This window comes from Sarcophilus harrisii, chromosome 2, assembly GCF_902635505.1.
Source record: "Sarcophilus harrisii chromosome 2, mSarHar1.11, whole genome shotgun sequence".
Taxonomy (NCBI): Eukaryota; Metazoa; Chordata; class Mammalia; order Dasyuromorphia; family Dasyuridae; genus Sarcophilus; species Sarcophilus harrisii.
In genome coordinates this window covers 281,635,457-281,651,542 of record NC_045427.1, presented here as the reverse complement: position 1 = coordinate 281,651,542, position 16,086 = coordinate 281,635,457, and the positions used below count along the sequence as shown (strand labels likewise).

General features: G+C 37.4%; 1 protein-coding gene across 2 annotated transcripts in view; it reads right to left on the bottom strand.

Moving 5' to 3' along the window:
• The window catches only part of RIN3 (Ras and Rab interactor 3), a 160,653-nt gene that overhangs the window by 36,193 nt on the left and 108,374 nt on the right, over positions 1-16,086 (bottom strand). For both annotated transcript variants that reach the window (XM_031952300.1, XM_031952299.1), the window contains exon 6: positions 4,927-6,837. In XM_031952300.1, coding sequence (XP_031808160.1) covers positions 4,927-6,837 — 1,911 coding nt within the window. The remainder of the gene's footprint in view (positions 1-4,926; positions 6,838-16,086) is intronic.

Here is a 16,086-nt window from a genome sequence, read left to right as displayed (position 1 = left end):
CTTTGTTGGGGACAGCAAATATTTAGGAGATTAAGTGTGTATGTCATTTCTTCTCCCAAACTATTTCTTGGAGATGTCCCCCTTATCCTTATTCACAGAGGTATCTCCTTACTTCAAAATCTCATCATTTCTACCTATACTGTTAATATTCTACTTGTAGATTTAGCTCAAACTGTTTATGTTTAAGAATATAACAATTTTCTAATGTTCCTTCTAGCTCTGATAATTCAATATTTTAGGTTCTAACATTCCATATTCCAATGCTAACTAACATTCCATATTCTGTGGTTCTAACATTTTCTGTATAAGGTCCCTTCTAGCTTTCAAACCCTAGAATTCTGGGATCCTCTATCCTAACAAACAGTATCCCTTCTGGGCACCTAGCCTAAGGTAAAGTCCACTTTCTCCTTGTCTCAAATCATACGGTAGCAGTGCCCAAAGTAATCCCTCAGAATCATTCCACAAGTTTCCACGCTAAGTTTAAGAATCCTGGTTTCTTGACAGATAAGATGCTTCTCCACTGTTCATTAACCTTGTAACAAACAGCCTTACCATAGCAAGGAATCATTATACATAGACATAACTAGGGGTGATCTCATAAAGAGACTGCCTCTCAGTCTCCTTGTATCATCATTATCATTCTTTCACATGAAGAGATCCATTCTACAAGTCTAAGTTAGACCTCCAGCAGCCACTGGCAAGTGGCTCCTGTAATCACAACATATGGCATTATTTTGAGAGATGCTGGGAAGATTCCTACTCAGGCATGTCCTAGGTGTAGTACAGAAAGTCTCCACCTGAAATTTGGCTTGACCACAGATGTACTGCTAAGGCCCCAACTCCTACCTAGACAGACAGGTGTAATATTGGTCATATAATTAGAAGGCAGGGACTGGAATTGTAGCTCTACTATTAATGAGCCATGTGTTACCATCTCTCCCAGATCCTATACTGCTTTGATTAAGGAGAAGAGCTGGGAGCCCTACTATTTTAGGCCAGGACCCAATTTCTGATTTATTCTATCTTCCTTCCCCCCCCCCCCCTCCCTTCAACCAACAATCAGATGTTTCTACTCAGAGCTAGGTTTGGGCCTGATTTTATTTTATTTTATTTTTCTAACTACATGCAAAGATAATTTTCTGTAAAGGGCTGAAACTCTTGAGTTCATGCACTGAGGTCAGACAACTGAGAACTTAAGGCTAACTACTGATTGGACAATACTCTATTAGCATATGCTTGGAAAATGGCCCTTCCCACTATTCTGTGCTGGCTCGATAATTGGTGTATACAGAAAATTGTAAAAGGGACTAGAGGGTAGAGTAAGACTAGCCAGAGTCACTTCTGGATGGGAGATAAAGAAGAAAGGTAGTGGAGATTCTGCGTCCATCCAATTCACTCCTACCTCTAAAGACCAAGAATAAGGACTAAGGACTTTTGCTTATCCTGACTCCGGCTGATTCTAAGGTATCCAGGATGCTAATGCAGTTATCACAATTTTCAACATTCAGCTTTGTGAAACCTTGTATTCCAAATTTTTCTCCTCACCTCCTTTTCCCCCTACTCTAGATAGCAAGCAATTCAATATGGAATTCTTCTAAACATATTTCTATATTCATCACGCTTAGGGAGAAAAATCAGATCAAAAGGGAAAAAGGTGAGAAAGAAAAAAAAAAAGCAAATAATAAAAAAGATGAAAATACTATGCTTTGAGCCACAGTTCTCCCTCTTAATGTGGATGGCACTTTCCATTACAAGTCTATTAGAATTATTTGGGCCTGATTTTAACTTGGGCCAAGTGCCATCTCCCTCATGGGAACATGCCACCTTAGCTTTGTTGTTTTTGTCTTGTGTGGGTATGTTTGTGTAAAGCTTGTTCCATATTTGGGGATTTTTTTTTTTTTTTAAGAAAGGAGATTATTGAAAATTATATCCTATTTTTCTGGATGTTTGAATTAAAAGCAATTTTTAAAATCCTTTACTAATAAATCTGTAAAATGGACATAATTCCTACCTACTTCACTCAATTATTCAATCTCTTTGTCCTTCTCCCTTTCAACTTCTCCTTTTTCCCTCACCATGTCTTCTTCACCCTTAGTCCACTGCCTATCTTATTTCTCATTCCTTTACGCTAATAGATTATCTCAGATGAATTACACACACACACACACACAAACACACACACACACACACACACACACACACACACACACATATATATATATATATATATATCTCACAAATATTCTATGAAAAAGTCTTCCTGGTACTTGTAAGTCATTACTTGTAAGAACATTCCAATAAGACTTACTTTCTATCTCTTGGTGCACAAACTATCCCACTTCCAATCACCATATGTCCTCCTATGATGCATTCTCCAGTCAGATAACTGATTCCCTTCTAGTTACTCTATATATAGTGTTTATACTTGGTTCCTCTTTTTCTGAATTTTTCCTCATCAGCTTTCCTGGATTACAGAACATATGCATGCTAATAGTTTGGTTTACTGTAAATCTGAAACTTGCAAACAGTTCTCCCTATTCTCTGTCTCCCTACATCATTTTTTACTTCTCAAAGAATATGTCAACCTATTGATATAATTGATATGGCCCATGATATGGATAATCTAATACTAAATTCAGTTGGCAATTTTTTCCCAAGCAGTAAGACATGAAATTGTCATAGAAAAAGACGTATGTCATTTATATCATCAGCCCAAGAAACAATTGCTAATTTTTTATCATAAATATTTATAGCTCAGAAATTTGCAAATGATATAAAAGCAGGACTTGATATATTTTTGCTGAATATCTAATCTTGAGAAAGTAATGGAGAAAATGTTAATAAGGCTGATTAAACTATTTTTTTTGGGGGGGGGGGTGACATGGTCAGAGTCACACAGCTAGTAAGTGTCTGAGCCCAGGGATGTGACATGGTCAGAGTCACACAGCTAGTAAGTGTCTGGGCCCAGAATTGAACTCAGATCCTTCCAACTCCAGTGCTAGTATTCTATCTATTGTGTCACTCCTGCAGATTGAAGTTTAAAGTGTTTTGTGCATTTATTTTTTCCTGACAGAGCTGACTATTAAGCAGTGATCAGTACACCCCTGTGTAGAGGTGATAGCAAGTGGTATCTAGAACTGGAATTAGGAGATTCCTATATTGAAATCCTAAATCTTATACTCACTAGGAAAATACTTTATATATCTTAAAGCACTATGCAAAACTGAATCTGTGTCCAAGTCTGAGGACTTGGATTCAAATCAAATTGAACCAGTCTTTTCAATGTCTTTCAATCTCAGTTTCCTCCATTATAAAAAATGACTTCTTTATATTATTATTATATTTATATTAAATGAATATATAATTATTATTATGAATAATTATTAAAAAATGGATCAGTTGACCTCTCAACTTCTTTCCAATTATAAATCTATGATGTTATTATCACTATTTTACTTAACAAGTTGCAAGTTTCTGTTTTAAGGGACTCTTCATGTACCAAACCATATGCAATGTGATTGCAGAAAGGAACGTAGGTAAAGACCACTGCCATGTTCCATCTCCCTCCAGTTTCCAGATACTAAAAGTTTGGTTTCTCAACCAGTGTGACACATAGAACTCCCTCAAATTTTGTATTTGGGACTAATTTCCATAATTCAGATATCTTGGATTCTAATCAATAGACAGACAGATAGTGCAGCAGGAAGAGCACTGGACTTGAAATCAGGAAGACCTGAATTTGAATCCAGATTTTGGGCAAGTCACTTAGCCTCTGTCTGCCTTGGTTTCCTTATCTGTAAAAGGGGGGTAATAATAGCACCTCTCCATGGCTGTTGTAAGGATCAAATGAGATAATATACATGGTACTTTGCAAATATTAAAGCGCTTTATAAATGTCAGCTATTATTAAGTATGCATATAATATGTATGCATAAATTTATGCATACATATATATGCAAGGGTTTGTTTTTATATGAAGCATATATTGCTTATGATAATATATGTTAATGTATACATGTATAGATGCAGTGCATTGTTACCCCACATAATTGTATGCATGTCTATACATGTATATACTTGTAAAGTATACGTGCATAAGCACTTATAATTCTTTCATATATATGTATGTATGAGCAGCACTAGGCTTAAAGTTAGGAAGTCTCATCTTTATGAATTCAAATTTGGCCTCAGACACTGTGTGACCTTGGGGAAGTCACTTAACAGGTCTCAGTTTTCTCATCCATAAAATAAACTAGAGAAAGAAATGGCAAATCACTCTAGTACACCTACCAAGAAAACTCTACAAGGGTTCACAAAGAGTTGGAAATGATTGAAAATGACTGAAAAAACAAAACAAAACAATGTGTGTGTGTATAGAATATATATTACAAATATACATACATGTTCCTTTCTCTCCTTCAGCCCCATGCTAGCACTACTGCTGATGTCCCTCTACCTCTCCTGAACCTTTTCTCCATTCAGCTCCTATACCCTGTCTCACATTTGCTATATCCTCTCAAATCTGCTGCACCGACTGTCCCTCATCCTACCACAGGACTTATTAACTTATATAACAACAACAATAACAGCAATAACAATGATAATCCTGGCTTGGCCACTTACTGGCTCTGTGATCTAGGACTGGTCATTTTGACTAGTCTGACCATTGTTTTCTTCAATTGAAAAATAAAAATAATAATCTTCATACCATCTAGGTCAGAGAATTGTGAGGAAAGCACTTTGTCAATAGTAATATGTTATAGAAAGGTGAAGCTCTATCATTATTTGATGGCGAGGAAGGAAACCAGAAAAAGCAGAACATTATAGATATAAGATTCTACCACAAACCCACCCCTCCCAATTCCCTAAGCCTCATCCATCCCCCACCTGGCATTTGCAGGGTCTTTACTCCTGCTAAGCACTCACCGAGTTCTTCCTCCGAATGAAGAGTGAGGTCCACCAAAGACTTGAGCTCAGTGCTCTGCAGCAGGTAACTCTTCAGCTGGGTCATCATCATTCGGATTTCTTGGAGCATCTCTGTGCTGGAGCTCTGTTTTGCCATCATCTCCAAACTGTACACTTTATAATCCTGGACCAGGTTACCAAAGTATGTCTCCTTGTCCTGGGCCAGCTCCACCACTTTCTTTTGTAGCTTACGATTGCTGGAAAGGAAGGCATTGAAAACATTGGAGAAGCTGACAAAAGACAGTCGGTGTTTGGCCTTGCCCAGGATCACAGAGGACTTCTTCTTTACACTGGCGTTGCTGTACTGGTCTGGGTCATCCTCTGTGCTGCTGGTTGAGTAGGAGTCCTGGTCTGGGGTGAGGGTGGGTGTCCCCAGGCTGTCAGCCAGTGAAGCTATGGAGCCTGTGAACTCTGAGGAACCCAAGGACTGGGGGGTGCCTTTGACCTCCCCCTGAATCACTGAGTGGGTAGTAGGGCCTTCTTGGGCAGGGGAGCTGGTTATAGAAAGACTTGGGATGGTCTGTCCAGATGGCTGTTCCCCTATGAGTTCAGGATTCTCCAGTTGGCTGGGGAGGTAGGAAGCAAGCTGCCGAGAAATCCTCTTCTTCCTTGGTGGTGGAATGGGAGGTTGTTTAGTTTTTTTGGGTTGCTCAGGGCCATTCCCTATACCACCTACTTGGACAGGTTCCTCCACCTGTACAACCTGTTCCATAGTTCTTCCGGGAGCAGCTGGTGCTTTTTGGGTTGGAGGGCTTTTGGAGATGGTCCTGGGATTACCCTGCTGTTCCTCTTGACCCCTCAGTCCTTCAGCCCTATCAGTCTTCACCATGCTGTTGTCTTCTGATGAAATCCTCTCTGAGAGCCTCCTTCTGGGGGGGATAGCTGGCCGGGTGCCCTTTTTGGATGCCAGGAACTGTGGGGATGAGTAGGACACCACAGTCTCCTTTTTATGGTCTTCACCAATATGTCTTAGGTTTACAGGACGGGGCGGGACCTTTGCACAGGGAGTCAAGGGCTGTTGGCCAGACTTTTCAGGGAGTTCTGTAGGAGGTGCAGAGGATATACAAATTGGAAGGCAGGGTGAAGGAACTGGTGAAAGAGAAGATTCCCTAAGAGAGAGGGGGGCATGGGCAGCAGCAGAAGAGACAGTGGGAGCAAGAGCAGAGAGGGGAGCATCAGTAGCAGAAGAGACAGGGGGAGCAGGAGGAGCGAGGGGAGCAGCAGCAGAGACAGAGGAAGCAGGAGGAGAGAGGGGAGTGATTACAGCAGAGACAGTAGTGGAAGGAGGAGCAGTTACAACAGAGACAGGGGGAGCTGCAGGAGAGAGGGGTATAGCAGCAGCAGCAGAGACAGTGAGGGGAGGAGGAGAAGGGGGGACAGTAGCAGCAGCAGGTACAGTGGGGGCAGGAGAGAGGGGAACAGCAGCAGCAGCAGAGACAGTGGAGGGAGGTGGAAAAGGGGGGACAACAGCAGCAGCGGAGACAGTGAGGGCAGAAGGAGAGAGGGGGCCAACAGCAGCAGGAGCAGGTGCAAAAGAAAGAGGAGGAGGAGGAAGAGGAGGAGGGGGTGGCCGCCTTCTAGGAATTCTTGTAGAAGCAGACGAGCTAACAACAGGGGGATCCGAACTGGTCTGGCTGCTCTGAAGCAGGGGTTCATCTGAAGATAGTGAACTGCTACAGTCCTCTATAAAAATAGGATTCACAAACCACAATCTGTCATTTCCTATCGACAACTCAATTTCACACGAGCAGTTTGCGTAACACGAGGGGGATCTGAGGCTGGTGGCAAGGGGTGTGGCCAGAGCTGAGTCCTTCGGGAGCAGACCCAGGGTTTCTTTCCTTTTCCGAGGATTTAGAGACGAGTCCCAGAAACCTGTGTGAGGAGTGGGAAATGAGGAGAGATGTCATAAGTTCCTGCTCCTGATTTGCTTAAGTGCTGAGGAAGCAGTGAGGATGAGGTGGGAGAGGACAGTGGGAAGACTTTATTTCACTTCCCCCCTCCCCTTTTTCATTGCTTTTCTTTCAAGTTTTCACAGCAGTTCCTGATTCTTAGGGGTAATCGGAAGCATTTCACAATACCTACAAACAGGCCTTTGATTGGAGTTATGGTGTACTGAGATGGGGAGCCAATGATAAAAAGTATTAAAGAAACCAATGATAAAAAGTCCTGATTTTTTACTTACTAGAATTGTGACTTTGGTAAGTGGTCCAAAATACCACTTACCAAAATAAAATGAGGGTATTAGATCAGCTGATCTTAAAGTTACTTTGCAAATGGTGGGAAAATCATAATTCTAATAGTCTAACTTTAAATGTTCTTTGTTCCTTTACCATACTATGTTGGATGTTGTATATTCATGCAAAAAGTATGACTGCAATTTTTTATTTTGCAAAATATACTTTTAAAAACCCAAAACAACAATCTACAATCGATTTCCAATAATGAAAACTGTTATGTGCAAATGGGGATTGAATTTCTGGTTATGTCTGCATAGGAGAGATTTATATATTTCTAGGTAGTAAAGAATAAGTAGAAAGGAGAGGGGGAAACAAAAAATATGGGAGATAAAAATAATAAAATGATCAAGAAGCAAATTTCCAATGAGAGGAGATGGGATTAAGAACATCATCTGAGGGATTAGTTTTGGAAAGAGATTTTTTGAACCTGGAACAAAGGAAGAATGAATATGTCACAATGAAAGATTTTGTAGTGTAGACTTGGGGAGATGATGGAGCTCATAATGAACTTCTACATGAGGATCATGGGCTGAACCAAATGCTAATTCCGAGACAATCAGAAATCTATGTGACTAACTCTAAGTGGAGAAGCATAGCCACTATTTAGAATAAATTAATGAGCCAATAATAGAATGTCAACACTGAGTAGCACCTCACAGATAATTTTCCATGGGAAAAAACTAAATTCATTATCAGGGAAGGGGCTTGTCCAAGCACTCTAAGTGGATGACCTGGGATTAAAATCCAGATTTCCTGTCTAGAATTATTTCTACTATAGGGATTATTTTGCTTATAGACAAGGAAATCATAACACTAAACTAAAAATTGCTGAAACTTACTTTTTAATTCAGCCTTAAACTGAGTTTTTCATTTCATCCAAGTTCAATGTCAAAATCTCAAACTGTAAGAAACTTCAGGAAAATGTCATGCTATCTCCCAGTCTTTAAATCAATCCTCAATCATTCTGGACAGAAAGACAGAGATTGGTTTCCCAACCTGAAAGGAAATTGGGAGGGCATCTAGCCTAATTTCATTATATGGAGAGCAAATGTGAGATGACTTATTCCAATTCACATAGATAGTAATTAGCAGAGTCTGGGACTTAAATATTTTAATATCAAGCCTTTGTCTCTTATCACTTTACTATGTTGCTTCAATAATTTCAATAAACTTCCTTCTATATCCTAATCTGTTATCAAACTCATCCAAATATTTAATCAATTCTATTCTATAAACATTTAAATACTTCCTAAATATTGTAGTACCTAACATTGTGTTAGGTTCTAGGGGAGATATGAGTTTGCATATGACTTGATGGAACTAATTCAGGGGAAAGACTTATATACAGATATCTATAATATATAATTACATGATAAATATATTAGAGAGGGATAAGCCAAAATACTTTTTAGAGTATATTTTTATTAAAGTACTTTTTTTCTGAAAATGAAAATTTTTGTGTTCTGGTTGGGCCACTTAGTAGTCACATGATATAGGGCAATCCATTTCACCTTGGTGGGCCTCAGTTTCCAAATCAGTAATTGGGAATAATTCCCACAGTACCTCTCTCACAGTGTTGTTATAAGTCTAAAATGTACTAATGTGTGCAAAATGCTCTGTAAACATAAATTACTGAATATCAGTTATTATTGATAACAATTACTATTTATAAAATATTAACAATATAACATGAGATAATGACAGTTGCTCAAAGTTACATAGTCAATGACAGAATCTAAATTTGAAACTTTGACTCTGAATGCTTCCTCCACTAGACTAATATTACTTATAATAACGTTCCTGGAAATTGCAAAGATGATGATAATTATCTAGGGACATCAGGTCAGTGGTAGAGCTGAGAGATCCTTAAATGGTCCTGGGAAGAGAACTATTGATTAAATAACTTATTGGCACAGATCCTATGGCCTTTTTGGAGAGTTAGGGCCAACGGACCCCATTTTTGTTATTTCTAAGCTTCAAAAAAAATTGAGGGAGGGAATTGTAGGGTGTTCTCTACATTATTATTTTTTTTTATATAGCTTTTTATTTACAAGATATATGTATGGGTAATTTTTCAGCATTGACAATTGCAAAACCTTTTGTTCCAACTTTTCTCCTCCTTCCTCCCATCCCTTCCCCCAGATGGCAGGTTGACCAATACATGTTAAATATGCAAAGTATAAGTTAAATACAATATATGTATATATGTCCAAACAGTTATTTTGCTGTACAAAAAGAATCAGACTTTGAAATAGTGTACAATTAGCCTGTGAAGGAAATTGCTCTATTGGAACTGATTTTGGTTTATCTCTCTCTACATTATTTCTTAAGGAAAATTCCTTTAAACTAAGGTGTTAGCAACTTCATGCATTATCCTTCTTAGGAATCCAATTTAAAATATCATATACAAAGAGTTAGGATTTATTCAACTCAAAAGAGTGACTCCCCAGTAGTAGAAATTAAGCACTTGTAGGGGAAATATTTTTGGTAAAGGAGACTTTCTTGAAACTACCTATATAGAATTACAGAGGTGGAAGGGATCTTATAAGTCATTTAATCCAATCCATACCTGATCCTGAAATCCCTATATAACATTCTCCAACAAAATGTTTACTTTGCCACTAATTTGAAAACTTCAAACAATGGGGAACTCATTACTTCCTCAAGGCATCCAATTCCATTTTCAGACTGTTCTAATTATTAGACAGTATATTGAGTTCAAATATGCCTCCTAGTTTTCTTTTTCATATAACACTTTTGTTTAAAAAATAAACAAACAACAACAACAAAAAAAAAAAAAACCCAGTTCTTTTCCAAGATAAACATCAGTTGCCAAAATTAGAGCAGGGCAACCAGGCTTAGACTCAGAGTGCTGACATTAGATGTATACCCTTGCCTTATAGTTCTCTGTCAGCTCTTACCTTGTCCTATTCCTCATTTTAAAGATAAAGAGATTTAATGTCTCGCCAGTGGGCATATAACCCAGTAACTGAGGCAGAATATGAACTCACATCTTTTTAATTCCAAAACCAAAACTCTATCAGAGCAGAGATGCCAAAAGAGACTGCAAATGGTTCTTTAAAAAAACCCTAAGTGGAGCAAGAACCAGACTAAAATGTAATCGAAAAATGTTTAACAGAACAAAATACATTACAACATAGATGATGTCAATTTGTGTAGGGAGTGGGGGTTAAGTCAATGTGCAGCAACTACAGGGATCTGTTTCTTTTTGAGTTTCATACTGTATTTTACCACCTGCAAAACAGAATACCCCCAAAGTCTTTGTATAGTTTTAAGCTATTAAAACTAAAAATGTACTACAATTTTGTAGTGTTTTGTATTGAGCTTATTTAGTTGTTTCCTGATTCTTGTGACACCATTTGGGATTTTCTTGACAAAGATCCTGGAGTGGTTTGCCATTTCCTTCTCCAGTTCATTTTACAAATGAGGAAAATTGAGACAAATAGTGACTTGCCCCACAGTAATACAGCTTAGGATCCCACATCTAGTAAAAATATCTGAGGCTGAATTTTAATTCAGGTTTTCCCGATTCCAGGCTGGGCACTCTATCCTCTGTATCACTTAGCTGTCTAAGTATTGAACTTGCAATCCATTAAAATCCCCATGTCATCTTCTTCACAAGTACCTTTTCTAACCATATTTCCTATATCCTGTACCTATATGTATGTGTACATTTATCCCTAATGAATTACAGCTTGGTGGTTTCTATATTTCCACCTTGTTAGAAGTTTCTGACATCATCATTCTGCCATTTTCTGTATCAGCTATGTATCAATTTTAAATGACCCACAAATTTGAAGAAACTGTATACCTGGCACATAGTAGGCACTTAATAAATTGATTGATTGATCTTTGCTTTCAGCCAAATCAAGAGTAAATATGATAATGAAACATGGATAAGGACTGAGTCCCATAGAATCACAATACTTTATGTAAGTACCTAAAAAAGGAATCAGCTTCCTAATGTTGGAGAATAGGAACTAGATGGACTTAGCTGAAATTCAGAGAATCTTCTGGAAGAACTCAAAAAGATATTAGAACAAAGCTGTATGTCCTCTCGTCTCATCCCCCAGAGCAATAACTTATCAGTGAGGTCAAAGGGAACAGTGGCCCTCAAATTCTTCACAAAAAGTTAATGCTATTTATGAAATGAATAATAGTATTGACTTTTAGCATGCTACCTCTACTTTTCATCCCCTCTTCTAATTAAGGAAAAGGAATATTATACTTTTGATTCCAATTTTTAATGGTAGTTGTTTTCAGTTTCTATTTTTTGGAAATAGGGATCTCTACAATGAACAAGTTTATCGCTTCCTCTTTATTTCCCATAAGCTGTACCTCTTGGTTTTCACTCTAGGAAATCCTGCTTCCCTCAGGATAAAATCATCGCCGGAAATATCATCATGGATATTGCTTCAATTCTGATACTCAAAACTTCTTCATTAATCACAGTTGTCCCTCCCATCTGATCAAGGGCAAAGCAAAACACTCCCACAGCCTCTTTAATGGAGGGCTCAGAGTTTTGGATCAGCTGCTCTGTGTGATTTCAGATTCATGAACTATGTCTCTGCTCCACATTCCCTCTTTGATTATTCTCTCCCTACACCAGTTTTTCAGTTTCTTTTTGTCTTTCTTCATTGATTGTAAGCTTCTTAAAGGCAGGAACTGTCTTTCTTCTCATTTTTAACATCACCACCACCACCACCACCACCACCACCATCACTACCATTACGATAGATCATCATCATCACCAATATTTATATAGTATTTACTATGTTCCCCATTGCCTAGGCAGTTAGGTCGCCCAGTGGATGGAACATTGGTCTTAGACACAGCAAGAGCTGAGTTATAATTTTGCCTCTGGTAATTCTTAACTATATGACCCTGTCCAAGTCACTTAACTTCCATCTGCCTCAGTTTCTTCCTCTGTAAAAGACTATTCCTATCTCGGACTTTTTGTGAGGCTAAAGTAAGATAATTTTGGTAAAGTACTATATAAATATTATCTATTATTATTATTGAATGAATATAAACTCTTGACTCTGGCATTTAAGACCTTCTATAATACTTATTTTCTTCCATCATGTTCTCCTTCATGTATTATAGCCAAAATAAACTACTAATAATACCCTGTTTTAATCTTGTCATCTCTCATTTACCTTTATTCATATCTGGATGAATCCCATCTACTTCCTATTTCTGTTTTCTCAAGTCCCTCTCTGCTGTCACTTTCTCCATGAAATCTTCCCTGATCCCTCCAATTAAGTGTTGCTTCCTTCCTCAGGTTTTTTAAGGTTCTTTGCCTGTTCCTTTGCATTTTAGTTATTTTATACAGTTATATACAGTTAGTTGTATACAAGTTTTATCTTCCTATTAGACTGTAAACTACTTTAGAGAAGTCAAGAAGATGAGTTCAAATCCTACCTCTCAGAATCTCAGTTTCTTTATTTGTAAAATGGAGCTGATAATAATAGCATCTGCATTCTAGGCTAGTTGTAAGGATATGTAAATAAGCTAGGGAGGGGAAGAAGGATGTTGCACATAAGATTTGGGTTTTGGGTAAACTCGATGGCTTCTGAGGTGTTTTGTAATCCCCAAATTCTATGGAAACTAAAATACATATGGGAAGAGCACAGAAAAGCAGGTAGATTAGTAGGTTCCAGTAAAATGATAATGACTTACAAAAAAATTACAAAGCCCTTAATGTTTATATATAATGGGCTTATTTCTTGGGGTGTGGGAACTACTGAAAAAGAAATAATTTGTACTTACTATAACTTCCCATTCTCAAAATTAAGTTTTTAGTCAATGTTAAGGGCAGTGTCTACACAGGTGGAATAAATACTCTAAATCCCTTTACCCAAGTAGGCCTTAATCGCCTCATCTGTAAAGTGAGATGGTTGCACTAAATGAAATAAATTAAATACTGAAAATGAGACGGTGAAGGAGAAAGGGAAATAAAAATATTCATGGGCAAACTATTCCTTCAAAATTTGCTATAGGCCATTGCTGTGACTGCATCTTGGTCTGTACTTACTAGCTCAATGACCCTGGGCATGAGATAGGTAGTACAGTGGACAGAATGTCATGTCTTGAGGAAGGAAGATTTGAGTTCAAATTTCACCTCAGATATTTACTAGTTGTACGAAGCTGGGCAAGTCACTTAACTCTGTCTCAGTTTTCTCATGTGTAAAATAAACTGGAGAAGGAAATGACAAACTACACCGGTATCTTTGTCAAAAAAAGCCCAAATGGGGTCATAAAGAGCAGGACACAGCTAAACAACAATAACATGACCTTGGGCAAGTAACTTCTCTGCTTAGCTTCCTAATTTTGTAAAATGGTGATGATAATATATCATGCTGAAGTGGAAAAAGTACAGAAACCTGAATTCAAATCCTGACTTTGCCACTCACTAATCTGTGACTTATAGCAAGGCAAAATTTAAGTTGTTTTCGCCTCTCAGTTCCCTTATTTGTAAAGTGAGAATAATAATAATTCAAAATCAGATTTCCCCCTTCCCCCTCAGGCAATTGAGGTTAAGTGATTTGCCCAGGGTCACACAGCTAGGAAGTGTTAAGTGTCTAAAACTAGATTTGAACTCAAGTCCTCCTGACTTCAGGGCTGGTGTTCTATCTATCCACTGCATCAACTAGCTGTCCTCCAGTGAGAATAATATTTGATTATCTACATCACAGGATTTTTGTGGGAATGTGCTTTATAAATATTAAAGTACCATTAGATTATGAATTCTTCTTGTAGCTATGTTACTTAGAAATAATTTTTTTAAAGGAACACATTTTCCATAGTTGTTCAGAAAGATCTTTGCAAAGATCATTCATTTGGAAGCAGGAAGAAAATTTAGTGGGAAGGGGGATTGGAGTGTGTGTGTGTGTCTGAGAACAATAAACGTGAACAAAATTATTGGGGAGCCATATGACCTTAAGGGCCAGTTCCTGATGGTTACTAGCTCAATGTCACAGGTAATCTTGCTCCCAATCATTGATTGGTCAGCCACTAGTTGATACCTTTTCCATGGCAGGGTCATTTAGCATTGCAAATAACATGCTAGAGAACTGCGGAGGCAGTTTGATTGTGTGACATTTCAGAAAAAAGGGGAAGTTAGTGGTTTTCCTTAGTGGTTTTTCTTAGTGGCAAGTGGGCAGAGGAGAAACAGAAAAACAATTTATGTTATATGAGGCACTGACAAATGCTTGAGCATGGTGCTCAGAGGCTACACAATAATTTTAATCCTTATCATGTCATGTCTTCTTGAAAGTTCTCATTAATTGCCTCTGCTCTTGTCTCATTCCAGATGTGGAAATAGTCATTTTAGAGGCTCTACTAGGGTCACAGGAATCACCCTTTTGTGGATATCTGAAGGCAGCATCATGAGCTCAGATAATGGGATTACATGAGCCAAAAGCCAAAAAGAAGCATAACTTCAAGAGGCATTTGATCAGCTCACTTTAGAATGTTCAAAAAGTAGAATAAATAGACGAATAAGTAGAAAATTGCTACTTATTTGTAATCATCTACTGTAGAGGATGGAGAAATAAAAATGTTCTGTGAAGAAATAAAATGCTTTTCCAAACAAAATCAGCATATACTATGATAACTGATGACTTTGTTGTGTAGGTGGATATAGAGGGAAGATAGCAAAGAAAAAAAAGTTGGTAAAACTTTAAGAAATGAAAGGCATCAAAGTTATACAAATTATTTAGAAATTTTGCCACAGTGGATAGAGTACTAAGCCTGGAATTAGGAAGATTTGTCTTCCTGAGTTAAAATCTGGCCTCAGACACTTACTAGCTGGATGACCCTGGGAAAGTCACTTAACCCTGTTTGCCTCAGTAAAAAAAGAAAATGACAAACGACGCTAGTATCTTTGCAGAGAAAACCCCAAGGGGTCACAAAGAAGACTGAATTGACTAAACAACAAACCAAAACACATATATAATGAACCTTTTCTTCAAGAAGATCATAAAAAAGTGATTATGTTGAGGACTTAACATCACAAAAAATGAAATTGACTATCTTATAACATTTATAAAATGAAAGTAAAATAATTTATTGATTAGAGAAAAAGTGAAAATTTATATCAAATTAGAGGGAAATGTAAAGATAAAGATGAAAACAACAAGAACACTTACAATGGCTAGTTTAACCTACTAAAATTATGTGAAAAGTGAAATTGGATAAAAGTAAAGACACTGATTTTGTTACCAACAGTCTTTAGACATTTGAATGATATAAAATAGCTTTTATAATGAAGGGGTCAAAAAGTTGGGAAGTTAGTTTAACTAATAAATTATTGATGTCCTTGCCAATTAGAGTGATATGACAGCCTAGGGCAATTTAGATTAATTGCAACTCTTTAAAAAGGAAAAATATAACATATTATTGTCTCAGGTTGATAGGAGGACCACAAATAGATATAAAATGTAACTGATTTGTCAGAATTTCTATAGAAATGTAGACTTCTCATTGCTGACAATGGAATTACTATATCTGGATGTTAACATCTTCATAGTACTCAATAAACAAGGAGGGGGAAATGACTTTTAAAAACCTGAAATTAAAGAGAAAAAAAGCAACTGAATTTGACCAAGAAGAAATTAGTGATAGATACAAAATACAAGGAAATGTTATAGAAAGAACATGGGATTTGGAGTCAGAGGATCTATGTTCAAATCTTACATCTGTTAATTTACTACTAAAGTGATTGATCTTGAGCAATTTACCTGAACTTCTATTTCTTCCTTTGTAAAATGAGAAATTTGAACTACATATCTCCATGGTGTTTTCCAACTCTAAATCCTATGATAAAATATTTTAAATTTCCTGTCACTGTTTATTTGTG